The 26,591-nt window shown below is 33.9% G+C and overlaps 10 protein-coding genes across 10 annotated transcripts; 4 read left to right on the top strand and 6 right to left on the bottom strand.

Annotated features, from left to right (window-relative positions):
- Positions 1–11: 11 nt before the first annotated feature.
- Positions 12–1,484, bottom strand: bzpF (putative basic-leucine zipper transcription factor; the record flags this gene model as incomplete). Its single annotated transcript, XM_004361621.1, has 3 exons — positions 12–645; positions 721–1,011; positions 1,084–1,484. 3 exons carry the CDS (start codon positions 1,482–1,484, stop codon positions 12–14), a joined length of 1,326 nt encoding a protein of 441 aa, XP_004361678.1.
- A 3,464-nt stretch (positions 1,485–4,948) lies between these two features.
- DFA_05962 (uncharacterized protein) lies at positions 4,949–7,193 on the bottom strand (the record flags this gene model as incomplete). The annotated part of the gene is made up of 2 exons (XM_004361620.1): positions 4,949–6,916; positions 7,023–7,193. 2 exons carry the CDS (start codon positions 7,191–7,193, stop codon positions 4,949–4,951), a joined length of 2,139 nt encoding a protein of 712 aa, XP_004361677.1.
- A 571-nt stretch (positions 7,194–7,764) lies between these two features.
- DFA_05961 (uncharacterized protein) lies at positions 7,765–8,713 on the bottom strand (the record flags this gene model as incomplete). The annotated part of the gene is made up of 3 exons (XM_004361619.1): positions 7,765–8,075; positions 8,182–8,581; positions 8,690–8,713. The coding sequence occupies 3 exons, from the start codon at positions 8,711–8,713 to the stop codon at positions 7,765–7,767; spliced, it is 735 nt and encodes a 244-aa protein (XP_004361676.1).
- A 198-nt stretch (positions 8,714–8,911) lies between these two features.
- On the top strand, positions 8,912–10,128 carry DFA_05960 (uncharacterized protein; the record flags this gene model as incomplete). The annotated part of the gene is made up of 2 exons (XM_004361618.1): positions 8,912–9,549; positions 9,612–10,128. 2 exons carry the CDS (start codon positions 8,912–8,914, stop codon positions 10,126–10,128), a joined length of 1,155 nt encoding a protein of 384 aa, XP_004361675.1.
- Positions 10,129–10,900: 772 nt separating this feature from the next.
- On the top strand, positions 10,901–11,530 carry DFA_05959 (peptidoglycan-binding LysM domain-containing protein; the record flags this gene model as incomplete). The annotated part of the gene is made up of 1 exon (XM_004361617.1): positions 10,901–11,530. The coding sequence occupies one exon, from the start codon at positions 10,901–10,903 to the stop codon at positions 11,528–11,530; it is 630 nt and encodes a 209-aa protein (XP_004361674.1).
- A 449-nt stretch (positions 11,531–11,979) lies between these two features.
- Positions 11,980–13,955, bottom strand: prkag (cystathionine-beta-synthase domain-containing protein; the record flags this gene model as incomplete). The annotated part of the gene is made up of 4 exons (XM_004361616.1): positions 11,980–12,246; positions 12,332–12,532; positions 12,613–12,794; positions 12,875–13,955. 4 exons carry the CDS (start codon positions 13,953–13,955, stop codon positions 11,980–11,982), a joined length of 1,731 nt encoding a protein of 576 aa, XP_004361673.1.
- A 499-nt stretch (positions 13,956–14,454) lies between these two features.
- Positions 14,455–17,974, top strand: psmD1 (26S proteasome regulatory subunit S1; the record flags this gene model as incomplete). The annotated part of the gene is made up of 8 exons (XM_004361615.1): positions 14,455–14,594; positions 14,732–14,901; positions 15,010–15,115; positions 15,220–15,514; positions 15,585–15,851; positions 15,943–16,351; positions 16,428–16,675; positions 16,751–17,974. 8 exons carry the CDS (start codon positions 14,455–14,457, stop codon positions 17,972–17,974), a joined length of 2,859 nt encoding a protein of 952 aa, XP_004361672.1.
- Positions 17,975–18,191: 217 nt separating this feature from the next.
- Positions 18,192–19,791, bottom strand: DFA_05956 (uncharacterized protein; the record flags this gene model as incomplete). The annotated part of the gene is made up of 4 exons (XM_004361614.1): positions 18,192–18,515; positions 18,587–18,732; positions 18,789–18,964; positions 19,043–19,791. The coding sequence occupies 4 exons, from the start codon at positions 19,789–19,791 to the stop codon at positions 18,192–18,194; spliced, it is 1,395 nt and encodes a 464-aa protein (XP_004361671.1).
- Positions 19,792–20,617: 826 nt separating this feature from the next.
- On the bottom strand, positions 20,618–21,820 carry DFA_05955 (uncharacterized protein; the record flags this gene model as incomplete). Its single annotated transcript, XM_004361613.1, has 3 exons — positions 20,618–20,698; positions 20,847–20,885; positions 21,665–21,820. 3 exons carry the CDS (start codon positions 21,818–21,820, stop codon positions 20,618–20,620), a joined length of 276 nt encoding a protein of 91 aa, XP_004361670.1.
- An 888-nt stretch (positions 21,821–22,708) lies between these two features.
- Positions 22,709–26,560, top strand: DFA_05954 (uncharacterized protein; the record flags this gene model as incomplete). Its single annotated transcript, XM_004361612.1, has 4 exons — positions 22,709–23,765; positions 23,844–25,001; positions 25,377–26,150; positions 26,541–26,560. The coding sequence occupies 4 exons, from the start codon at positions 22,709–22,711 to the stop codon at positions 26,558–26,560; spliced, it is 3,009 nt and encodes a 1,002-aa protein (XP_004361669.1).
- Positions 26,561–26,591: the final 31 nt, after the last annotated feature.

Here is a 26,591-nt window from a genome sequence, read left to right as displayed (position 1 = left end):
TTTTATATTTATTATTTATTCTTTTTTTGATTATTATTATTATTATTATTATTGTTACTATTAATCGAGGTATTCATTAAAGCTGATGAAGGAGGTGAATTATTTGAATTGATATTATTACTCTGTTGTTGTTGTTGTTGTTGGATATTATTATTATTATTATTATTATTTAGAAATGGTACTTGTTGAGAATTGGATGAGGTTGGGATTGGACTTTGCATGATTGAGGGTGATGGAATGGAGGAGATCATTGAGGATATGTTGTTTCTAAAGGTTTCGCTTTTGGAGGCTTCGGCAATGGCAGACATAATTACAGGGTTTTGGAGGTTCATCATACTTGGAGGCAGGATGCCTGGAGGAAGGGTGGGTGCGTTTGGCATTGAACCTGGTGAGACTGGACTACCGACTGAAGTTGGGGATCCACTTCCACTCTTTGGGAATGAGAACGATACTGCTTGGGTTACAAAGTTACGAAGATACATCAATTGTTCTCTGATTAATTTGTTTTCAGAGTTTAATAATTCTGCCCTTGCTCTAATCTCACTATTGTTGGAGGTTAAATCGCTAACCTTTTTCTCCAAATCTTGTATATATGCCTTTTGTCTTTGTCTAAATAATTGTGCTGCCTCTCTATTTTTTACCAATCTAGAAAAAATAAGAAAGAAATGAAAATAAATAAATAAATTATTAAGTTTTAGGGTTGGTATATATATATTTTACCTTCTTTGTCTTTTTAAATTCTTTTCTTCTTCAGCATTAACTCCTCCATTATCAGTGGTTGGAACCAATGTAGTTCCATGTTCATTCTTTACAGGTGTAGTGGTGATAAACTTTCTCTTTTTAATCTTTTCTTCATCTTTTTTCTTTTGTTGGTTATTATTGTTTTGGTTGATTTGTTGTTGTTGTTGTGAAAGTTGTTGTGGTGTTTTTGGAATTGGAATACTAGCTTTAGTAATATTCAATTGATTTTGTGCGCCAATTGGTAATTCAAAAACTGTATCTGGAACAAAACTAGAGATCAAAAAAAATATTGATTAAGTATAAAGTTGAAACTAAAAATATTTATAGATATAGTTTACTTACTAATGTTTCATTTGATGATTCATTGAATCTGGAACCAAACCATTTGAGAATGAATTTTGGGAATCTTCAATCTTTACATTGGTATAAAACATTTGTTGTTGTTGAGTTGGGGGTTGTTGATGTTGTTGTTGATGATGATGATTATTATTATTGTGTTGATTATTTTGTTGTTGTTGATGTTGTTGATGTTGTGAAAAAGTTACACCTTGCATTGGTGAATTATTATAATCTGGATGAATAGGGATCATTAAATTACCATCCTTGTCTGGTTGACCAAAAAGAGAGAATAGGTTGTTATCATCTAATCCAGAATAGTATGTACCATTACCTTGTTGTTGTTGGTAAACATTATTATTGTTATGTGGTAAAGAATTGTGAGTTTGGATGAATAGACCATTCATTTGGGGGTGAAGGGATCCAACCAATGTGGGTGATTGTTTGATATTTCCATTGTTGTGACTATTGATTGATTTTTTTCCATTGGTTGGTTGAACGGGGATATTGGCACCGTTGGGGGACGATGAGACTTGTCCGGGAGAGCTTTGTAATTTGTTTGGGCTATCTGGAACAAGACCAGAAGTGAAATCCAACCCCAAATCAGTGTTTGGGAAGAGACTATAAATAGAATCGCCTTCTATTAAACTCATAATTCTTTCTTTTTTTGTTTTAGCAGATGTGAATAAAAAAATAGTTTTAAAGTTGAGGATGGTCTATTTAAAGAAAAGAAAAGAAAAATAATAAAATATTATTAGTGTGAATTTTTTTTTTTTTGGATTGATTAGAGAAACATAAAAGATTTCTATTGGCGATTCAATAGTAATTGTTTTTGTTGGTAACAAAGAATATATATTCTAAAAACAAGAAAACATTGATATGAATTGGAAAAAAACAAGGGAGTAAATGTTGGTATTTGGTTTTTTTTTTTTTTGCTTGGTTGAAAAGGATCTATCAAATGCCCATCCATGACGAGATAAAGAAAGAAAATATTGCACGATACCTCTTACCACTGGAAATACTAATTTCCATTCGACAATGAGAAATCTCCAAACTGTGGACATTTTACCCCCAAGAAAAACAACATTGCAACATTGTATGATTTTTCCCAGTCAAACATTGGTGGATGGAAATGGAAAATATCAAAAGGATATTTTATAATAAAAATAAATCTCTTTTGTTGTTGGAATAAAAATTATCCTTGTCGACAATATCATCAACTTGTGGATATCATAAAAGATGAAATAATATGTTTTCCATCATCTTTGGATATTTCTTTCTTTTCCAAATACTTACAAATATGGTAGGTATGTGATTGGCTTATTTTGTGTTGTTGATGTAATAAAATTTGAAATAAATAATAAATATGGAAAGTGATTAATATTTCGAGTTGATGATTGGAAAAAAAAAAAATAACTAAAAGGAACAATTCCAAATTAATTAAACTGTTTATAAATAATTATGGTTATTGTTGTTGGAATTGCAAGTGCTGCACTTGTTGTTGTTGTTGTTGTTGCTGTTTAAAGATATTTTTTCAATCTTGTTTAAAAAGGTTAAAGGTGAGAGAAGTGTGAAGGATATTTTTAAGAGAATGGTTATGGATTCCATTCCATTCCATTGATTGTGGTGTGGTTGAATTGATCAGCAACCAATAAATATTAAAACAGCTTCTTCTGCTAGCATCTTCCACAAACCAATACCACCAACCAGTGGTGCATCCATCCATCGCAACACAACAACATTGCATCAACCCTTTTGTGTGTATGTGTGAAAGAGGAGGAGTAATACAGATCGCTTTGTGGTGGTGGTGGTTGTGGTATTGGAGAGAAAGATTAAAAGTCAGAGATTAAACAACACCAACATATTAAAAAAAAACGATTAGAAAACAGAAAAACAACCCTCTCTAAATACCATACCCATGGTCAATCTGTGTAGATGATATGACCGAACCACACAACCTTTTTGAAATTTAAAAATAATATGAATGAAATATTTTAAACAGATTGATATTTCTTTCACATTTTTATCACTACTCTATGTTTTTATAATGTTTTAAAATTTTAAAAAAATAAACAGTGTGTGAAAGAGAGAGGGTAGGGTGGGTGGGGTATAGAGAATACAATGCATATTAAATATAAAAATGATGATAATAATAATAATTTTTTTGTTGATCTTTATCCACCAACCGACCTACTGCTAGTAGAAGTAGTAATTATCGCAGTACTACTAGGATGGATACTAGTAGCAGAGTAAATGAAATGTGTTGGTGGTGAGGGGGTTTGTGTAATAGTAGGTGCGATTGTTTTAAAAAAAAATAATAAATTCAAAAATGGATAAAAAAAGATTGGAAAAGGATATAATTAAAGTAAAAAGATAATGATTGAATTGGAAATATTGATGACAATGGAACCTTTTTTTTAAGAGAGAGAGTGTGTGTGTTTGTTCTATAATATTAATATATTATAATATTACTTTGGATCCTTACTTTTTTGTTTTGTGTTTTTGGAAGTTTTTAAAAAAGATGGAAAAAAAACTATAAATATAAATTATATGAATATATTTATTATAAATATCTATATGTATATATATGGACAATGAATAAATGAATGAATGGATATATATAGAAAGAGATAAAAAAAAACAAAAAAAGAGATATTTTAACTCTTACAAGTCAGCTGGTGAAAAGAAAAAAAGAAATAAGATTAAAGTGAGAAATTGAACAATATGCGTCCGGTCGACGGACCACTACGCTTCGGGAATTGAATGCTTAAAACAAGTTCTTTATCGGATCGACATATATTTTTTAAAAGTCTGTCTGACTGACTGACTCAAAAGTGATAATTAAGGAGTAGATAGGGGGGGGGGGGGGGTGGGGTTTAATTGTTTTTCGATAGGTGTGTTAGTCAGTCACAACATAATGTGGTGTGGGTGTTTGAGGAGGTGACATTGTGCGATTTACTTTTAATACCCACATTTCATTGTTTTTCGAAAAGAGGTGGAACAGTCTATGGAACAGCCGTCTCTCTCGACAATCTATCTTGTCTCATTGAAAGTGTGGTGTGGTGATACATTTGTATTACCCAGATTCTCTCTATCTTAGAACTGAGTTGTTTGTGGTGTGGTGTATTGAACCACCTCGAACCATTACCATGTGGAATCGATAGATTCCTTCCAATCGGAATGACTCTCTTTTTTTGATTCATAATTATTGATCTATAATGTGGTGTTGTTATTGTTATTGTTATTGTTATTGTTGTTGTTGTTGTATCTATCCTATCTTCCACACAATGTAAATAATTAAAAAGAGTTGATACCATTCTTTTTCTTTCGATCTATTTATAAACATGGAATAGATGGTGATTGAAAGAGATTAAAATAATACTGGTAGATGGAAATAGAACTCTAATTGGGATAGTTTCAATTCATAAAAAAGAATCCAATCTGAACAAGTATTCGTAATAAAAATGATGAAAGAGGAAAGGTGGAGATGGGAGGTTTGTTTAAAGAACCTGTATATTTAAATGAATGTAGTGATCATTCTAATTTATCATTATTAGTGCCACTGTCATGATCATCAAGAAAAAAGAATCTTAAAAATTGATAGATTAACTTTTTTTAAACATATGAACAATTTAAATTAATTTACAATAAATCATCTCTGAAACATTAATTAAAACGAACTTTTTACATATGTTTATTTTATCTAGATGAATAAATTATCAAGATGTTGTTGAAATTTTTGTTTGTATAAATATAAAATGTATATACATTATACACTTGTTTATTTATTTATATTTTAATATATTTGTATGTAATTAATCGATTTATATAATATTATTATTATTATTTATGTGATGTTGGTGATGATGTTTTACTTGGAAAGAACATATGAGGAGAACTTGGCAAAGTTGATGGAACCCAAACCAGAGGCGGTATCGTAACCCTTGGTGGCAGAGAAACCATATAACATACAGTAAGCGTGGTTACAGTTGTTGTTACCAGTGGTGATATCGTTAAAGAAGTTGGATTGGCTGGCAGCAGCTTGGTAGAGCAATGGGTTGAGGAAACCGAGTTGTGGCTTGTTGGCGTTCAACAATTGATCGTTGATGAGGGTAACCATACCGGCAAGAGTTGGTGAAGAGCAAGAGGTACCGTCGACAGATTGGAGTGAACATGGGCACTTGTCAGAGGATGAGGCAGAGACACCGATAGAGTAGGCGTGACCGACGAGGGAAATATCTGGGTAGGCACGACCAGAGGTGTTGAAAGAGTAGCTTGGTGGGAGGTTGACGCCGGCAGAGAGGAAAGAGGAGACGGCAGATGATTGGTAGGATGGTTGTGGTTGGATGTTGGAGAAACCACCACCACCGGTGATGATGGCGCCAGTAGCGATGGAGCAGACAACTTCAGGCTTGGAGGTATCGAGGATTTGGGAGGCACCGACAGAGGTAACGTATGGTGACGAGGTTGGGAAATCTGGGTAAAAGAGAGCACCGTTTTGTTCAGTGTAAGAGTAACCAGAGACCTTGAAACCGTTGGCAGAGTAGGTCTTGAGGGAAGAGCATGAGCACGAGGTGTGGACGTGGTAGTTCTTTTCGACATCTTGTTCGATGGAAGCAGCACACTTGCCACCAGCGTTGGCACGCATAAAGGCGTTGATGGCGTTGGCACCGTCTTGGTTGGAGAGGGTTGATTGACAGGCAACAGATCCGACACCTCCTGGGAAGAAACATTCGGTACCGTTGGCAGCGTAGGAGATGGTGATCATTGGACATTGGGTAGAGGTGGAAGCACAACCGCCGAGTGGACAATAGTGGCTTGGATCGATTGGGTTGTTACCCGAGGTGTAGTAGAAAGAGGTGGCACCATCGTCACCAGAGCTGACAAAGATGGTCATACCCATAAGACCGAGCTTTTGGAAGGCAGTGTTGGTACGCTCAATGTATTGGAGGTTGTCATAGTTGAGGGTGGTACATTCGTTGGTGAGGAGACATTGTTCGATTTCAGAGAAACCATAAGAGAGCGAGGCAACCATTGGGAGTGGAGAGGCAGAGGCGATTTCCAAGGCAAAGTCGAGAACCCATTGGCCGTTGGCGTGGTTCTTGAAGAGAGTGTTGGCACCCAAAGCCATGGCGGTAGAGTATTGAATGTCGAGGTTGGATTCCATTTCGTCACATTGTTGGGCCATGCAGTTTGGACCTTGACGGTTGACCTTGACGTCGGAAGAGGAGATACCAAACTTGGAGTCAAAGTATTGGAGGGCACCGAGCGAGAAGAAATCGTTAAAGGCAGCAATCATTTGGTAGGATTCTTGGTTGGTGGCCTTGAGGTTTGATGGGACACCATAGTAGGACTTGATGACAGATGGGGTCATGGTTGGACCGCCAGCTGGGGCCTTGAGGTTCTTGGCAACGGATGGCTTGGACTCGAGGGCAGAGAGGGTTTCCTTGATGGCTTCAGTAAACTTCTTGTCTTCAATGAATTCAGAGATACCTACGACAAAGTCAACATGTTGAGCGAGTTCAGTTGGGAGTGAAGCGTCACCATAGACACGGATACGCTCTTCACCAGAGACCAATGAAACAAACTTGTAGAATTCGGCTTCAAAGACAGCTTCAGCCTTGACGACGGTGGTGTGGACTTGGATGTAGTCACCATGGATAGAGAATTCCTTCTTGTTTAATCCAGAGGCTAAAAGATGCTTGGTAACTGATTGAACGGCTTCACGAGTGGCTCCAGTCAATGAATCAATTTCCTTCTTGCTCAAGTACTTTCCGTAACTAGCAGATTGTGGGTTAGATACTTCCCAAAAGAGTTCATCTAAAATATCTTTGTTTTGCTAAAATTTAGATAAAATAGATAAGATAATTGAAATAAAGGGGTATAAGTCATATGAAAAATTTAAAGAATTATATCTTGGGATTTATATATTGTATTTGACTTACTTCAACCAAAAGAATCTTGAATTCAACAAGGTCGGACTTTTGAGCCTTGTTTTGGAGAACAAAACGAGAGGCTGGGAAATCAGAGTGTACGTTGGCAACCAACATACGAGCAGATACTGCAGAGATGGCAAGCAAAGCCATCATAACTAAAAATATGATTTGTCTAAACATTTTATAAAAAATACTTGTATATTTGGTAGTATACAAATAAAGAAAAGATGAGATGATGATGTAAAACAAAGAAAACTTGATCACATTTATAGTTTCTCGTTGCTGTTGAACAAAAAAATAAAAAAAAACGAAAGGCTAGACCTGAAAATTCTTTTGAAATTTTCTCCGGCCTCCAACAGAACTTTCTTAAGAATGATCAAAGAACAATGGTTTGTCATTATCATGAAATGCAAAGAACAGACCTGATAACATCGATCTGAAAAAATTACTCGAGTCGGAGAAATATCTTTGCATCATCATGTCAATGGGGTACGGTAATTGCAACGATTTACGTCACTCTCTGTTGGGGTGGCCCTGTTTTATGGTTGTTCAACTCAAAGATGGGGGTTGTTTTAGATACTGTGGCCCATGACTTTTAAAAAAGTTAAAAAGGATCATGATATGAGCGAGCGGGCCACAGTTCTTCTTAAATTAAGAAATCCATATCGCAATGCGCAAAGGTTGTTTTGTTTGAGAATATTACAGTAGTCGGTGGTTTTGTTTTATTATGTTAAAAGGAAAAGCGGTTGGATTATTCATCAGAGCTTTCTCCATCTTGTTCGTCTCCTGATACTTGTTGCTCTTCAACAAATGCCTCATCTTTAAACAATGACCAATTAACGTTTTTACTTTGTTGTCCATTGGCGCCAGAAGATGTCGTAGTGGCAGTACTCGACGTTGAGGATGAGGTGGCAATTTTAGTATCGTTTGATTTCTTTGGTGGTTCGTCCTCCCCTTCTTCATCATCAGATGGTTCCCCATTATCATCGATCCAAGGATTTCCTTGAATAGTAGAAGATGACGTAGTTTCAGTAGTCTTTAAAATTTCCAATTGTTTAATTGCTTTAAAAAAAATAATAATTAATATTAATTTCCAAAAGTATTATTTCTATTTCTTTTTCTTTTTCTTTTTCTATTTCTATTTCTTTTTCTTTTTACTTTTCCTTACTTTCAGTTATAGTTTTCAATAGATCATCATTTGCATTTTGTTTCTTGAGAGCGTAATCTTTACATTTCTCTTTGTGTAATTTCCAATCACCTACTTGACAATCTCGCGAACAATATGAAACACTTTGACAAGCTCCACACAACATGAGAGGAGTACCGTCTATTTTACCACCAGATTTACATTGCTTGAATTGACACTTTGCGACGAGTGCCAATGCTCTTCTTTCTTCTTCGCCAGTCAACTTTAAGTTGTTCCACTTGTCAGAGAAATCGAGTGGGTTGATTACATCTGCTTGTGACTTTTTAGTAGTTGTCTGTCTCACTTGTTGTACCAACTTGTTTGCTTGATTATTCTTACTATCTTTTCTAATACCAAGCTTTGCTTTCTTTGTTTTACCTCTCTAAATGAATTGAATGAATGAAGAAGATGTTAATCACTTTAATCTTTTCAACACATTGTCATTGTTCTTGTTTCTATTCTTCTATTCTGTATCGTCTTCCCCTCTTACCTTTGTTGTGTATACTGAAGCCATTTTATGTTATTGCTATCTTCTTTGTAAACAAATTTGAAAATGAATTGATATTAATATCACACTCGAACGTCGAGTTGACGAAACACACGAAAGAATCGATTCGTTTTTTCTTTTTTATTTATTTATTTACACTAATATATATTACTGACACATCTACAGATATATAGATATAGATATAGATATACAGTATCAATCATCATGTGGAGAGGAAACAGTAATAATAACAATGGTTTTAATAGATCATCATCTTTTGGTGGTGGTGGTAGAGGCAGAGGAGGAGGAGGAAGAGGTGGCGGCGGTAGAGGAGGTGGAGGAGGTAGAGGAAGAGGTGGAGGTAGAGGTAGAGGAAGAGGAGGATTCAACAATAATAGACAACAAGAAGAAGAGGATGATACTCAATACTTGGATGAAAGAACGAGAAAAAGAGCATTGACCTATCAAAACTTTGGTGATGACCAAGATGACATTCCTCAATACGACGATGATAGTGACCAAGAACAAGAAAGAGAAAAGAAGAGATACGCAAGAACTTTTAAAAATCAACAAGATGATGAAGAGGATGAAGATGACTCTCCCGAAGAACTAGAATATAGCGATGATTCAAATGATGATAATGATAGTGACCAAGAAGAAGAAGATGACGAAGAAGAAATGATTAAAAGAGAATTGGGAAGTGTATCATTTTCAACTTTATTGGCAATGGACAAGAAGAAATCCGATGAAATAGCACTGGGTAAATCACAAAAGACACTTGGAGAAACGATAGAAGATAGAAATCAAAATGGTTATGGAAAACCAAAGGAATTTTTTAAATCAAATAATATTAATAAGGATGCGTAAGTAATAGAATTGAATAGTGGAATTAATAGTAATTTATTTGTTTATTTATTATTTCTAGTCCAGCAGAAGTAACTGCAACGAGACCAGTATCAAGATATAGAGTAGTTGTAAAAGATAATAAACCAAAAGCAAGAGATCCAAGATTTTCAAACAATGGAGGAGAGTTTAGTGAAAAGTTCTATCGACAAAACTATGGGTTCTTGGACGATGTCATGAAGACAAACATTACAAAGATGAGAGAAAAATTAAACAAGACGACCGACGAACACGAAGCAGAAATATTACAAAAGGAAATTCAATCCACCCAATCAAAATTACATTCGCAACACATCAAGGACAAACAGAGAGAACTAAAGGACCAATGGGCCGAAAAGGAAATAGAATTGGTCAAGAAGGGCAAGAAACCATACTACCAATCTCAGAAGGGTATGAAGGATATTGCACTCAAAGAGAAATACAAAGAACTCAAAGAAACTGGAAAATTGGACAAGTTTATGGAAAAGAGAAGAAAAAAGGTTACTTCAAAGGATCAAGTCAGAATTCCAAACAGAAGAGATTATTCTACCAATTCATAATAATAATAAAATAAATTCAATTTATTACAAAAGAAAGAAAAAAAGGAAAGTGATTAGGTTTTAAAATCTCAACTGTAGAGAGATAAAGGTGAGGAGTGTTGATCGTCTCATCCAAATTAGGGACAGAGGTGTTTAAAAAACGTCCCCAGGAATGCTTTTTAGAAAATTAATGTAAAAAAAGGACTTGCTTTCCGAACGTCACTTGAAGCGAAGTAGTTTCGGCTCCACTAGTTTGTGTAGAAACAACTTCCTCCTCCAACTATTAAATTCTGACAAGCAAGGAAGAGAACAGACAAACAGTTTTGATTAAGCCGTTGTCTCTCATAGGAACTATTATCAACACCACAATAATAATAACTAGGAATATTAATAATAATTATTGTATTAAAAATCCACCACAAAAGAAATCGGTCATTAATTTATAACAAACAACAAAGAAGAAGAAGGGGGTAACCATTGTGTTATTATAAAATTTTGAAATTAATAATAATAATAGTTGAATCACACCTCTACCTCTACCTCTACCTCACCAATCATTATACATAGATAAAGATAGATAAAGATTGATAGATAGATTGATATCACTGAAACAAACAATAACAACACGCATCGCAAATAATAATAATAGTATTAGTTAATAGTGCTATTTATTTTAAACTATTCTTTCTTTCTTCTTCCTCCTCTTCTCGCTCGAGACAAACAAAACAAAACAAAACACAACATAACAAATATTATTATTGTTTATAATATATATATATAAATATTTCAAAACATGTATTCACCAGTCCAACAACAACAAAGAGAATTAAAGACAAAGACAACCGACAATACATTAGGAGGCGAAGAGAAATGTATTACACATGTATTGACACCTCAAGATACTTTACAAGGTTTGGCATTGAAATATGGATCGTCTGTGGCAGACATTAAGAGAATCAACAAGATTTGGACACAAGATACACTACACATTAAAAAGACACTATTGATTCCCGTCAAACAAGAGGATGGTGATGAAGGATCGAGTAGCAGCACCAGCAACAATATCAGCCGTAACAATAGCTACAATAGTCTGAGTACATTCTCAGAGATGAGACGAAATGGAAGCTTGGATAGCAACACTGACTTTTTCACAGAGTTTAATAATAATACAAACAAGGATCTAAACAACTATCTAAATAATAACAAGTATACAACATCTACTGGTACAATTACTCAAGTTAACCTAGACAATAATAATAATAATCATAATCATAATAACCTACTTAATATCCCTCTAAACTCTGATAGATCAGGATATAAAATACCCATTTCAACACTTAGCATATCACCTTTGGTAAATACTGTAGATGAAAAGACTTTAAATCAATTCTCTCTTATAGATGATGAATTAAATCCACTTTAAATAATAATAATAATAATAATATTATACACAACAACAAAATAATAATAATTAATCTTAAAACAACAACAAACAAATGACGAGTTTATAATTATCATTGATTGTATATTTCCAAAAACAACCTTTTTTTTTTCCTCTTCCAAAACCTCCCCAATATCATACTAGTATTTCTTTTTTGTTAATCTCATTACTCTTAACAGACAATGAATTCAAAAAGTTATATATAAAACATGTCCAACAAACAATCCGATTTCTTATAGGAAACTCCCCTCCCCAATTTTAATTCATCAAACAACAACAATAATAATCAACCTAATAATAATAATTGGGAATATATATAAGATAGATTCTAAAAATAAATATAGATTCGTTATATTAATAGTGTTTATTGTCCCTCAAAAAAAAAAAGGATTCTCATGATGATGTTTATATATGTATGTTATGTCGATATTTTAATATTTATTTAGATTTAATAAAAAGTTTAAGATATCAGACAATGAAAGAATACCTTCAACCTTTTTGGAAGAGTCGATTGCTACCACTATCAAACGATGTACTCTCTTTTTTATACACTTTTCAATCACATCACCCAATTTATCGTTCTTTGTACATGAATATACTTGTTCTGGTCTTTGCCATAGTCTGGAGAATGTGCTTAATACTTGATGAACTGGTTTATCCAAATCTGATGGTGATAAAATTCCTTGTTTTGCCATAAGCTAAATAAATAAATAAATAAATAAATAAATAAATAAATAAATAATCAAAATCAATGATAATAATTGATTATTATTAATAACTTACAGTAACATCACCTTTAGAATAAACATCAACTACTTTATCGGATTCATCTAATATTGGTACAGCAGATATTTTCTTTTCCGACAATAACTTTAAAACTTGAACAAGTGGAGTGTCTACGCTCACAGTACAAACATTTTCAAATGTTCCAATTCCAAGTGACCCCAAAGTACATGATAATAAACCACTTGGTAAATCTGGTAACTAAATAATAATTAAATAAATAATTAAGATTAATATTTAATATTTGATTATAAATCTTTTTTTGATTTCTTTTTCCTTACACTTTTCATCATAAATGCTAATATTCTAGAATGAGTTAGAATGTGAAGAATAGAATTTGTTTCCTTTTTATCGACAACTGGTAATCTATGGATTTTATATTTTAACAAAAGGGAAGCAGCTTCAAAAAGGTTGGTTTCAGGTTCAGTATAAATTAAAGTTTTTGGTCTTTCTACATTAATTTCTGTAAACAAAAAGATATAATAAAAGATGTTAATAAATAAAGTTTCTTTTCTTTTTTGATTATTGATTTTTTCTAATTACCTCTCCAAAAAGTTTCAATTCTATGAATACCCATATCTTGAAAGATATTATCAGATTTTGGTTTGTTGTAATAGTAGAGTAAGATATCAATAAAATCAGATACAGTAATCATTCCAGTAAAGTCTTGAAGATCTGGACTCCAAAGAGGTGCAGACTTTATACCATTCTCTTCCAAAGCATAGAATGCCGATTTTACAACGAGTTTGGTATCCAATACAACCACCTTTCCACTGATTGGGATGACATCATAACATGTATGTTTGTTTAGGAATTGTGAAAATACCAATTTACCAACATAAATATTATGTTGATGTTGTGTCATTGTTGATAAATCTGGTGGTGAATGTATAAATGTAAATTGATTATTACCATTATTATTATTATTAAGATTAACAATATTAATATTGTTATTATTATTATTATCTTTACTTGTTGATAATGATGATGGGGTTTGTGGTGTGATTGGTGTAGTTGGTTCGGGAATATCATCTTTACTTTCATTGATACTTCTTAGACCACTAATTAGATTGGGTGTATCTCTATTTGATGATGATGGTAGTATGTTTGGTTCCACTTCTACTTCTTCTTCATCGTCATCATTGATCATTTTCTTTTTAGGGATGGGTGAGAGATGGAGTGTTGGTGCAGCTGTATCTACAAACTTGGGTAGTTGAAGGTTGATAGCTGTAGTAGTTGCTCCACCACTTGATGACTCGGGTAACTCTTCAATGACAAACATGGTGTCACTAGATGAAGCCATTGGTGACGGTGAAGGTGATGGTGATGACCCCGACGAACTTCTAATTACATTATTATCACTATCATTTAATGATTTATTATTTCTATCCATCTTGTTGTCGTTGCTATTATTATTATTATTATTTACAAAGGTTGTATTATTATTATTATTGATATTTATATCTGAGTTTGAATCTTGTTGATTATTATTGTTATTCATAAGATTCAACACTTGTTGATGATGGCTATGGTGAAAAGCTTTCTGCTTGATGATTTTAGTTTCCTCTTTTTCAATGTTGTCTATGATCTCTGCTGTCTCTTCATCTTCATCGGTATACCACATGTAAATAGATTAAGGGCTGGCTGCGAGCAGTAGTGTAGTAGTGGGTAACCTGTAGTAGACGAATAGAAGGGGTTCTTTCAAAGTATCCTCCCAATCCAATCGTTCCTATCTCGAGATTTCACCTGCCTGCCTGCTATCAATCGTATTATACAGATATCTTTCTTTTTGTTAGTTGATTGTATGAGTAATAAGTTGTAAAGATAAGATATTATTAAACCTTCTTCTTTGTCTTTGTCTTGCTTGTTGAGTGAATCTTGAAAACAGACAATAAAATGAAATTTAATTTTTTTTTAATTTTTTCTTTTTTTTCTTTGTGGTTCTTTTTTTTTTTTTTTTATGATTGCCAAGTTGATGAGTGAACATCAAAAGAGCTAAATTACATTACACACTATATTATTATTATTATTATCATTTTATTCATTTTTTTTTATAAACTTTTATATATATCTCAATTAGTTAGTTAGTTAGTTTGATACATAGACGACAATATATATATACAATGGGAGGATTAACATCAGCTTCTAGTTTTATTGCATTGCTTGAAGAAGAGCAAGTTGAACTTCAATCATTTGCTCTTCAAAAGCTCGATCATGTTGTCGACGAGTTCTGGCCAGAGGTTGCTACATCAATCAACACCATGTACGTCCACCATTTACATTACATTTAATTACACTATTCTCTATCTATAGAGAATAAATTAGGAATAGATACGAAAATTGATCATATATTAACACTCACCATCACATCACATACAACTACTACTACTATTTAAATAGAAAACAATTATCAGACAAAAAATCATTTGCACAACATGAATTGGCATCATTGGTAGTGTCAAAGGTATACTATCATCTTGGTGACTTTAACAACTCGATGCAATATGCTTTGTCTTCAGGTGGACTCTTTAACGTACTTTCAAAGAGTGAATATGTTGAAACTTTATTATGTATGTCGACGATAAATCATCAATCAACAAATAGGATCCCAACAACAGTCAGTAAATTAGCTAACTAATACTTTGATTTTGAAAAAAAAAAAAATTATTACTTTACAGATAAATTCATTGATGAATATATTAAATTAAGAGCTCAATCGGATACCATACCAGTAGATCCACGTTTAGAATCAATCGTCATGGGAATGTTTGAAAGATGTTTCAAGTATGTGTTTTGGAAACAACTAAAAAGAAGGATCAAATGAATAGATTATTATTCCTCTCTCTAACTCTTTTTTATTTTTCTATTTATTTATTTATTTATTATAGGGAAGGATCATATAAACAAGCTTTAGGTATTGCATTAGAATCAAAGAGATTAGATATCATTGAAAGATCAATAGCCGACTCTGGAAACGTTGCTTCCATGCTCACCTATTGTTTAAATATTTGTAATACCATTGTCTCTAATCGTACATTCCGTCAATCCGTTTTGGCCATTCTTGTTAAATTATACCTCTCTCTTGAACAACCAGATTTCATCAGTATCACTCAATGCCTCATTTTCTTGGATGATGCTGAACAAGTCTCAAAAATTTTATTATCTTTAACTCAAAAGGATGAAGTATGTAGTTAAAATGTAAATACATAATTTATATTTAGTTATTAATACATTTTTATTTATTTCTTTGTAGGACTCATTATTATTAGCTTACCAAATTGCATTTGATTTATTCCAAAATGGATCACAACAATTTTTATTAAATATCCGTAAGACCTTACCAACACCATTATCATCCGAGAGCAAGATGGATGTTGAGGGTTCTGCCAAGCCAGATTCTCATGATTTACGTTTAGAGAGACTCCGTACCATTCTCTCTGGTGACACTTCTATCAATTTATATTTGGAATTCCTCTATAGAAATTGTAATACCGATATGAATGTTTTACAAATTATGAAGGTAAAAATCAATCAAACAACAACAAACATACATAATGATCACAATTTTCTATATAGTTTACTAATCTCTTTATTTATTTATATTTATTTAGTCTGTATCAGAATTACAAAAAGGGGCAATCTTTTATTCTGGTACATTATTTGCCAATGCTATTATGCATGCTGGTACAACTAGAGATACATTTTTAAGAGAGAATTTGGAATGGTTAGCAAGATCAACACATTGGACCAAGTTTAGTGCCACCGCTTCTTTGGGTATCATCAACAGAGGACACATCAAGGAATCAAAGACCATTTTAAAGAGTTATCTTCCAGCCTCTACACCAAATGCCCACCCATATTCAGAATCTGGAGCCTTGTACGCTCTTGGTCTCATCCATGCTGGCCATGGTGAAGCTGTCACCTCTTACCTTCAAGAGAAACTTCGTTACAATAATGTCATCCTTCAACATGGTGCTTCATTGGGTATTGGTCTTTCCGAAATGGCCACTGGTAATGATGGTAAGTTGAACAAAAGGAAAAAAAAATATTATTATTATTTGTTTTACTAATATTTTTATTTTTACTGTTTATATAGAAATCTATGAAGATTTAAAGGGTATTTTATATAATGATGATGCAATTTCAGGTGAAGCTGCTGGTGTTGCTATGGGTTTGGTCATGACTGGTACTGGATCGAAAAAGGCAATCAATGAAATGCTTGCCTATGCTCATGAAACCCAACATGAAAAGATTATTAGATCATTAGCTCTTGGTCTTTCATTTACCATGTATGGAAAGGAAGAAAGTGCCGACACTTTAATTGAACAATTAATTTCAGACAAGGTAAAAAGCAACTCCCAATGATCATTACTTTTGATAAGATATTAATTTTCTTTTTATTTTTTATTTATTTTTTAGGATCCATTATTAAGATATGGTGGTATGTATACAATTGCTATGGCATATTGTGGTACTGGAAACAATGATGCACTTCGTAAATTACTTCACTATGCAGTTAGTGATGGTAATGATTCTGTAAGAAGAGCATCTGTTACATGTATAGGTTTTGTGTTGTCCAAGCAACCAGAAAAGTGTCCAAAGGCTGTCCTTTTATTGTCCGAGTCTTACAACCCACACGTCAGATACGGATCTGCTTTGGCATTGGGTATCTCGTGTGCTGGTACTGGATCGCGTGAAGCTTTGGATATCCTCAAGACATTGACTCAAGATACTGTCGGATTGGTACGTCAAAGCGCCTGGATTGCCATTGCTATGGTGTTGATCCAAGGTACCAAGGAGCAAGTTGCCGAAGTCGAGACTTACCGCAAGCAGTTTATCACTGTCATCAACGACAAGCGTGAAGACGCCATGTCCAAGTATGGTGCCGTTCTCGCACAGGGTATTATTGATGCTGGTGGTAGAAACTCGACCATTGCATTGCACTCACCATCGGGACACAAGAACATGCATGCTATCATTGGTATTGCCGGTTTCCTCCAATTTTGGTACTGGTTCCCAATGACCCATTTCTTTGGTTTGGCCGTTACCCCCACCGCCATCATTGGTGTCAACAAGAACCTCGAGATGCCAGTCTTCTCGGTCAAGTCCAACTGCAAGCCATCTCTATTTGGATACCCACCAGAGACCAAGCAAACTACCACCAACGCACCCTCCAAGATCGAGACTGCCGTCCTCTCCATCACAGGCCGTAAGGGTAAGGGTGGATTGTCGCACAGCCGTTCGTCCATGAGTATCGACCAAGAGATTGAAAAGGAAAAAGAAAAGGAAAAGGAGCAAAAGGAACAAAAAGAAAAGGAGGAAAAGGAAAAAGAAGAAAAGGAAAAGGAAGAAAAGGAAAAGGAACCAGCATTTGACCGCAAGCAAAATCCAATGAGAATCGTACCAAAACAATTGCCATACATTGTCTATGACGACCCACGTTACGCTCCAATCAAAAAGAATCCTTCCATTGGTATTGTTTTACTCAAAGACAAGAAACCAGAGGAACCAGAACAATTGGTTGCCTTGGAAAGACCAACCGTCAAGCCAATCACTGCATCATCTGGAAATACCGCCGCCGCTGCCTCGAAACCAGATTTACCTGAACCAAAGACTCCTCAACCATTTGAATTTACTGATTAAACAAAACATAACAAAGCAAAACCAAACAAAAAAGTATATATACAAAAAATAATAATAATGTTAAATTAGATAGAAATAAAAAACAAAACAAATTAAAATGATTTTATAATTGTAAAAAACAAAAAGGAAGAAAAGAAAGATAAAAGATATAATATACTATATACAAAAAATGGGTAAATTTATTTATTTATACAAAAATAAAAACTATACTATACTTTTACAACTCTTGATGTCGATCTTCTTGTTGTTGTTGTTGAAGAAATTGTTGATTATTATGTTGTAGTTGGTGTAATTCTAAATCTTTTTTAGAAACTTTTAAAATTGAACCAACAATTGATCTACAAAGTGGACAACGACCTTTGATTTCTCTGGCACAATTGGCACAAAGATAAAAGTGACGACATGGAATAAGTAATGTATCTCTCTCTTCACTCATACATGTCAAACATAATTTATCATCATCGTTTCCTGGTGTTTCATTACTATTACTGTGATATCCATAAATATCATGTGTAATATAACTTGTTTTACTATCAATAAACTAAATAAATATATAAAAATATTAGTAAATTAATAATTAAATATATTACTGATCAGTAAAAGGATAATTACATTTTTTTGTTTTAATGCTTTAACATCATAGGTGTAATCATCACATGCAAGTAATGTTAAATAGGAATATTGACATCTAATTATTTTTTGTGTTGATGTTGTTGATGTTGATGATGATGATGATGATGGATCCTCTAAATATGAAACTAAAATAATAATTAATTAATAATGATTCCAAGGATATTATTTGACATATATTTACCAGTCTTTAAAGTTATAATGAGTGGATATTGAACCTTTTCAATTGCAAAGGTAGTTAGATCCTTTGTTGAGAATTTTGAAACATCAATGTATTCAGAGTTGGAAAGTGAAAATGATTGATCCAATCCTCTACTGAAATGGAATGGCCCAAGATGTGTATTACATTCATTAATAGTACTAAATAGGGATGGAAAGTGAAATTAATTAATAAATGAAACAAATTATATGAAGGAGTCTATAGACGCGTATACATACTCTGATTCATCAGCTTCATGAGCCAACAAGTAAATATCAATTACGCATGGCTCTTCAGAATCAAATTTAAATTTAATATTGTATATTCCTTCTGTGATTACAATTGGTTCTAGTGATGTTGATTTACTAGCAGTAGTATTAATAACCTTGGCTGTAGTAGTTGTAGTAGTTGTAGTTGTTGATGTTGTTGAAGTAGTTGATGGGTCTGTTACTTGTAATGTTATATCTGTATTATTATTATTATTGTCATCATCATAATTCTCAATAGTAGGAAACCTTTCATTTATATCTATACTTTCATTGTTGTTGTTGTTGTTGTTATTGTTATTTGTTGTTGCAGTTGTTGAAGTTGTTGAAGTAATAATATCATTATTACTACTATCTTCTTCATTATCAACGTGATAATTTGGTTGTTGTAATTTAGTAATAATAACAACTTTATCTTGTTCTTGGTCTGTTTCATTGACACCAGTGTTAGATGACGATGTACTACTACTACTATTGTTGTTATTCTTGTCAACTCTAACCACTTTAATGGTATCCTTTCTTATTGCAATCTTGCTATAGACAACAGGAGTATTAAAGAGTTGAGGTAGTAACGATGATGACAACGAAGTCATGGGATATGCCATCTCCTCGTCTCCTCGTCCTCCTCCACCTCCACCTGCATTACTCGTTGTTGGGTCTACTTGTCCAACACCCTCGTCATCCTCTCTAGGATAATATGACCTTGAGCTGATGATTCCCATTCTTTCTAACAAATATTATTGTGCGTAATTTAACTACAGTGAATAATACTTGATATTAAATTTTAATATTAAAAAATAAATAGTTGAGGAAAGTTGCAAACATGTTTTTAAAAATGTTCGACAAATTAATTTTATTTATTATTTTGTTCTTCTTCTTCTTCTTCTTCTTTGTCACATATGTATCTACAGATAATATTATCGTTAGTTATTTATTTATTTATGTAAATCTATATACAACAAAGGTGAGATTGAGATTTTTATTGTTGATATTCCATGTACGTTGATCGGCTCTCATATTAATAAGCTGATTGATGATGCATCTCGATTCATTCATGACACACAAACAACAACAACAACAATAACATGGATATCTTCTTTCATTTGTAAAGGAGGGATCTCTCAATTAAAGGGTCAGTGATCGGTTTATGGCTTTGGGGTAACACACGCACATATATGTTTGTGCCCGTTCAATCAATATGCGTGTCAGTCTACTATCTTTGCAGGGTTAAAGTTGTTAATATCCTCTCGTCTTTTGCACGCGTGACCATACTTTAGCATTGGCGATTTCTAGGAAGTCAGCTGATGACATTGGCTTGGCTGGGGTGTGTGATGAAGGATAGATCATCAAACTGTTTTTGCAGATTTTTTTCATTCATTCCCGTTTGTCGCTAATCTCTCAGACAGTTAACTCTACAGGGACTATTCAAGGCTTTTCCCTCCTTTGGCATCCGCTGTTTTGCAGACTCTTGCTCAAACTACCCCCACGTCCCTCATCGAACCGTCGTTTTGATGACAAAACTCTTTTATTCCAAGTTCCTATCCGATCTCAATTGTGTTGTTGTGGTGGGTTGCAACTGCTGCTTGTCTGTGGTTGCCTTTTCTCTGCTGATTCTGCTACTTGCTGCTGCTGATAATTAATATACGCAACCAGAAGAGGAAGGGTTGTATGAAGAGAGGAAGAGGGAAAAACAAGCAAGTGTTGTGCTAGAAAGGAGGAAAGAAGAGCAGAACAACAACAAACCACAGCAGCAACAACAAACTATTATAATTAATACATTCAATCTGACAGTTCTCTCTCTTTCTCTTTCTCTATCCTTAATAGTATTAGTTTAAAAGACAACCAAGTCATCAACACAAACCCCCTTTAAACATTAATGTTTTCATATTAGAATCGTAGTTCACACAGCTACGCAAAAAGATCAAATAGCAACAACATCAAAAAAGGTAACTTTTTCTTTCTTTTCTTCACCAAACAACGAATGACCTGGAACCTTTAGATACATCCATTTCTCATCATGTGGTTGTTTAATTTTATCCAACAACATTCACCACTATCATCACCATCATCGTCATCGTCATTCCTTGCAGCTCACTCACTGTGTGTGGCACAGCCTGCCTTGCCTCCTAGAATAATATTCACACATGATGATACAATCCAACATCACAACTCTAAACCACCCAAAAACCCTGTGTGATGATTGCAGCGTAGCTCGGGTACCACACACTCACACATATTTCCTTTTCGAGATTTTCCCTAAAACATACAAGAAAGTGTAGTTGGGATTAATGATTCCAACAACAATCGATTGGATTTTCGGGTAATAACAAATGTACGATACAATTGTCATCAGCGAGAATGCTGAGCAGAGACTACTACTACCAATTCTAGTAATAAGGGCTTGTCTGTTCTTTTTTAGTTGTTATATCTCAAAACAGACTATTTTCCTATATTTCCTTACACCCCTAAACCTGCTCCTACCCACTTGCACCCACTTGGAGGGTAGGAGCTTCACCTCTGCATTTTTTACATCTCTCACGTTCAGCGACTCTTCAGCAGAGGGTTGAGTGTGGTGGAAAAAATTGCATGCTATACATCCAATCCAATCCAATCTCTTTCTTTTTTCTGTCTCTCTGTCTGTATACCACTACAGCTGCAGCTCTCTCTGTCTTCTTGTTTCTTGACAAGTGCACTTGTCGGACATGTGGCAGAAGGAGAAGGGAGGAGCAACCAAAAGTGGCAACCTGTCATTTCATTTTTAATTAATTTGTTCTACTTGTTCTTCTTCTTGTTCTTTTTTTTGATCAACCAACAAGATATATTCATATATACATCACAGATACATAGAATATTAAAAAGAACAAGAATAGAGCAGAAATAGAGGATATTTCAAACATTGTTCCCATCAGACTAGACAAGACAGTAGTACTTTAAGGTTGGATAGTATTTGACTTGGATTCTCCTTTTCCCTCTCTTTTTAAATCAAAGGTATTTTTTTTTTTGATTATCGCCATCAGCATCACCCACTGAACAACACCCAATCATTGCAACCACACTATTTAATTTTCTTGCATCTGCTGCTTCTGTGTATCAACAACATTTTTTTTTTTCCAAACTGTGGGTATTGGACGGAATGATGGGTGGAAAAAAGTCGCCAAATCGATCATTATTCTCCTGGCAGTGGTATAACAACAACAACAACAACGATAATAACAATAGTTTATCAATCACCAGGTTGGTGGCCCACCATAATCTCTATCTACCGCTGGCTGTCTGTCTGGCTGGTTGTATCTTGTTTGTGTAAAGAAGAACACGTCCAATATTGATTAGTCATTTAGAATAGACAGTAATGTTTGTTTGTTATAACAATCCATCCATCCATTTTGTTTCCCCCTTTCACCTCCTCCTTGTCCTACACTCTCCCCCCCTATTTCACCAGTTGACTAACCATCCATTTTTTGATTAAAGGATTCCCTCCCGGCACAGCAATATATATAAATATATAACAACAGCATTAGCTGCTGTGTAGTCATTGTACAATCAGCGTACAAGTAAGAGCTCAACAATCATTCATTATTTCAAAACATATATTGTTGGATGGAGATGGAGATTGAGTCGTCAGGGCACAACCCAATACAAATGGTACACGCCCGAGCCAAGAAAAACAACAAGGATTCTCCATTTTCAAGTAGTGGCAGCAGTGCCGACAATAGTAGCGGCTTTGGAAATAGCGGCAGCAGTAGTAGTAGTGGGAGTAGTGGAATAGACAGCAGCAGTAGTAGTGGAGAGAGTGAGACCAAACCATTGTCAACCATTCCAAAACACACTCCATCGTCAACAAACAACTCTTTATTGTCATTGACACCACCCATTTCGACTACCCCCACCCAATTGCTTCAACCCTCTTCACAGGGACCATCATCACTATTATCATCGTCGATATCTCACGACAGAGGTGAAGAGGTGACTGATCAAAGTAACAATAATGGAAATGAAGATAGCATGGAAATAATCGGCAGTTTAAATAGTGTTAATGAAGAAGAAGAAGAAGAACTATTACCTGCAACCCCTTTAAATGTTCATAATAATAATACCAAAACATTTAAAAAATATAGTCAACCATCTCCACCTTATAATAATAATAATAACAATAATAATAATAGTAATAATTGTAATTATACAAAGAGTATTATGAATTTAATTAACAAGTCAAATACCCAAAAAAGTCATCATAATGGTCATGAAATTGAAATTATAGATGATGACGAACAGGCTATCAGTGGTAATAATAAGAGTATTAATAGTAATAGTAATGGTAATAATTCACCAGTTTCACCCGATATGATGAATTTTGGTCAAAAAGGTGGAAAATCAAAATTATTGTCACCAGATCTACCAAACGATGCCAGTATCGATGATTTACCATCATCACAGGCATTACAAAGTCAATCATTTCAAAGATCATCACAATCATCACAAAATAGTAGTTCATTTGACAAGTCATTTACCAACAGTCAAAATACATCTTTTGGACCAACAAAAAATAATATTAGTACGAGTAGTGGTGGGATTAGTAACAGTGGCGAGAGTAGTATTACTAGTTTAATCAACCTTCCTGGAACTGGAAAATACCCAAAAAATACAAACACCACAAGTCAATTCCATCCATATGCTAAAAAACCTGAAACTATAAATGGTATGAAATTGGAAAACATATTATAGTTATTATATTCATTAAACTAATGTTATTTTTTTTTATATAATTTTGATGTAGATGAAAATTTTGATATAAAAGTTGATGAAGATGAATATTTAAATTATGATTTGGATTCAGATTTAAAAGGACAGTTCAGTAGTGAGATGGTTAAACAATCGGATCAAGGAGTATTGATTTTCTATCGAAAAATATTGGCCATTCTAATTGGAATCAAACAAAAGACTATATTATTTGAAGACCAACAACAATACTTTAATACTATGTTTTTTGTCTTGTTGGACAAGGATTATAAACCAATATACCACCAGGTGCAAGTAGACTCGCAAGGCACCGAGACAAGGGAGTTTTTGAGAACGAGTCGTCGCCGAAAGAATGGCACGCAGCAGTCTAATCAACCAATCACCGTGTTTCATCCTCCACTTGGCCAATTTAGTAACTTTCGTCTTGGCTATATGACCAAGGAGACATCGAGCCATCTTTATCGTGTTCCTCTGTTCATGTCACACGTCTCTACTATTATTGGACAGGCTCATGTGTATGCCAACACTGCCAACCAAATAACACACAACAATGCCGTCGAAACCAAGCAGATTGTGTATCGCAAAAATTGGTACTGGCATTTCCTCAATGTCACTCTCGAAAATATCAAATGTCATTGTGGTATCAATCCAAAGTTTCAACAACTACCTCTACAAGGATTCAGCCTTTCTCAATCATCTCAACCATCTTCACAATCTACTTCATCTTCATCTTCATCTTCATCATCGTCATCATCTACTTCACAACGAAAATATTCTTATGAACCTCTTCCATCCCCACCTGGTAATAGTAATGGTGTGAGACAAAATCAATTTGAATTTACAGTTCTTGATAATAATCAATCAGGATTCCAAAAATCCCTTTATCCTACCTCATCATTGTCATCAATATCATCTTCTACTACCACTATTAGAGGAGGAGGTCAAAATGGTAGTTCCACACCCAATGGTAGTAACACTCCTCCCACAAATGGATATTACAAGAATCAAACTACAATGGATCACTATCACCATATGTCACCCAGCAACAATAATGGTAATAATAATAATAAACAATCTCAACATACTCATCAACATCAACAAATGTTGAACCAACAACAACACCAACAACACCAATTAAATACAATTCAACAAAATATGAAACAATTTTTTTCATCCATTTCATCCATCGAATCTAGTATGAGTCGACAACAATATCAAATCCAACAACTGCAACAAGAAATGCAGATAGTTTCTAGGACGCTTTCCGAGTTTACTCGGACAATGGTGCAACAACTTCAACAATCCTCACCTATAGGGGTACCCCTTCCGCCACCACCACCACCACCCATGCAACAATTGGTGCATCAACAACCTTCACCTCAACAGTCACTACACCAATCAAAGAATAATAATAATATAATTACTAATAATCAAAATAATCAAAATAATCAAAATAATAATAACATTACACCAAATTTCAACCCTAATCGAGAGATTCGACCTAGGGTAAGCAATTCTACACCATTGCCTCCACCACCCATTCTACCCAACCCATTAAAACCATCACTAGTAAACTACCAACCAAGGGGTTTCCAACAATCACCTCCTAATACAGTATGTTCTAGTGATGATGAGCCGGAATTAATTGATCACACAAATAATGTAAATTCATATATTAATAATATTAATAATATTAATAATAATAATAACTATAATATTAATAATAATAATAATAATAATAATACACAAACTAGTACTATAACTAATAATAATAATAATAATGTAAATAATAATAATAATAATAATAATTTTGTACGTAATAATAATGGTATAATTCCAACAGAAGTTTCATCTTGTTCTTCGTCACCACCAGGTACACCAGAATCGGAATCTTCTTCACCAAACAATTCTTCAGATCCACATTCACCACCACCTAATGGCAAAAGTAGTACTAAAACTAGAAGTGGTACAAACTTTGCAACATCGACACCACCACAATCTGCAAGTGGTCGTACATCTACTACTGCTGAAACAGAAATGATGGATCCAGCATTAGTTTTAATGACCAACCCTAATTTGTCGGTCGAGGAACAAGGACGCCTCAAAGAGAAATGGAGAAAAAAGATATCAAACTTTAAAGACACTCTTCTTAGTACCATAGTCGAAGACCAATTCCAAAGACGTCGTGAAGAGTATCACACCATTGTCCAACAATTCAACGATTACTATTCCACTCGTTTCCCATCCACCAGACAAATTCGTATCGACGATGATTTTCCACAGACCTCAAAAGAAGTACACGATTATTTGATTCGACACAATCTATCTTCTAAAAAAAGAGATGGTAAAAAAGAAAAGATAAAATTAATTAATTAATTAATAATAATAATAACCAAACCGAGAGAAACAACCATGATGGAAGCTGAATAATAATTAAAATGTAATGTTTTTTTTTTTTCAAAAAAGTTCTTAAATAAATAATGTGTATAGATTCAATGATATAAAGGATATTATATATCAATCAATTAATCAATGACGTAATGGTTCTATAGATTTAAACCTTCCTGAACTAGAGAAAGTTCTTATGACCATTCAGCCGACTTTTTTTTGAGGTGGTCGCCCTTCGTTTCAGTCGGCCCTCATCAAATTAATTTTTTTTATTTATTTTTAAATTGAATTTAGGAGGAGGCAAAGCCTCAAAAGACTTTACCGACAGTTCATTAAACTCATTTAGATTCTCATTTTACAAGATAAACAACAATGATGAAGTTCTTTACCTATGCTG

This window comes from Cavenderia fasciculata, assembly GCF_000203815.1.
Source record: "Cavenderia fasciculata unplaced genomic scaffold Scf_Dfasci-G-p-12c09.r1-3, whole genome shotgun sequence".
Classification (NCBI taxonomy): Eukaryota; Evosea; class Eumycetozoa; order Acytosteliales; family Cavenderiaceae; genus Cavenderia; species Cavenderia fasciculata.
Note: the sequence above shows the minus strand (reverse complement) of the source record. Positions and strands in the feature narration are given on the sequence as shown.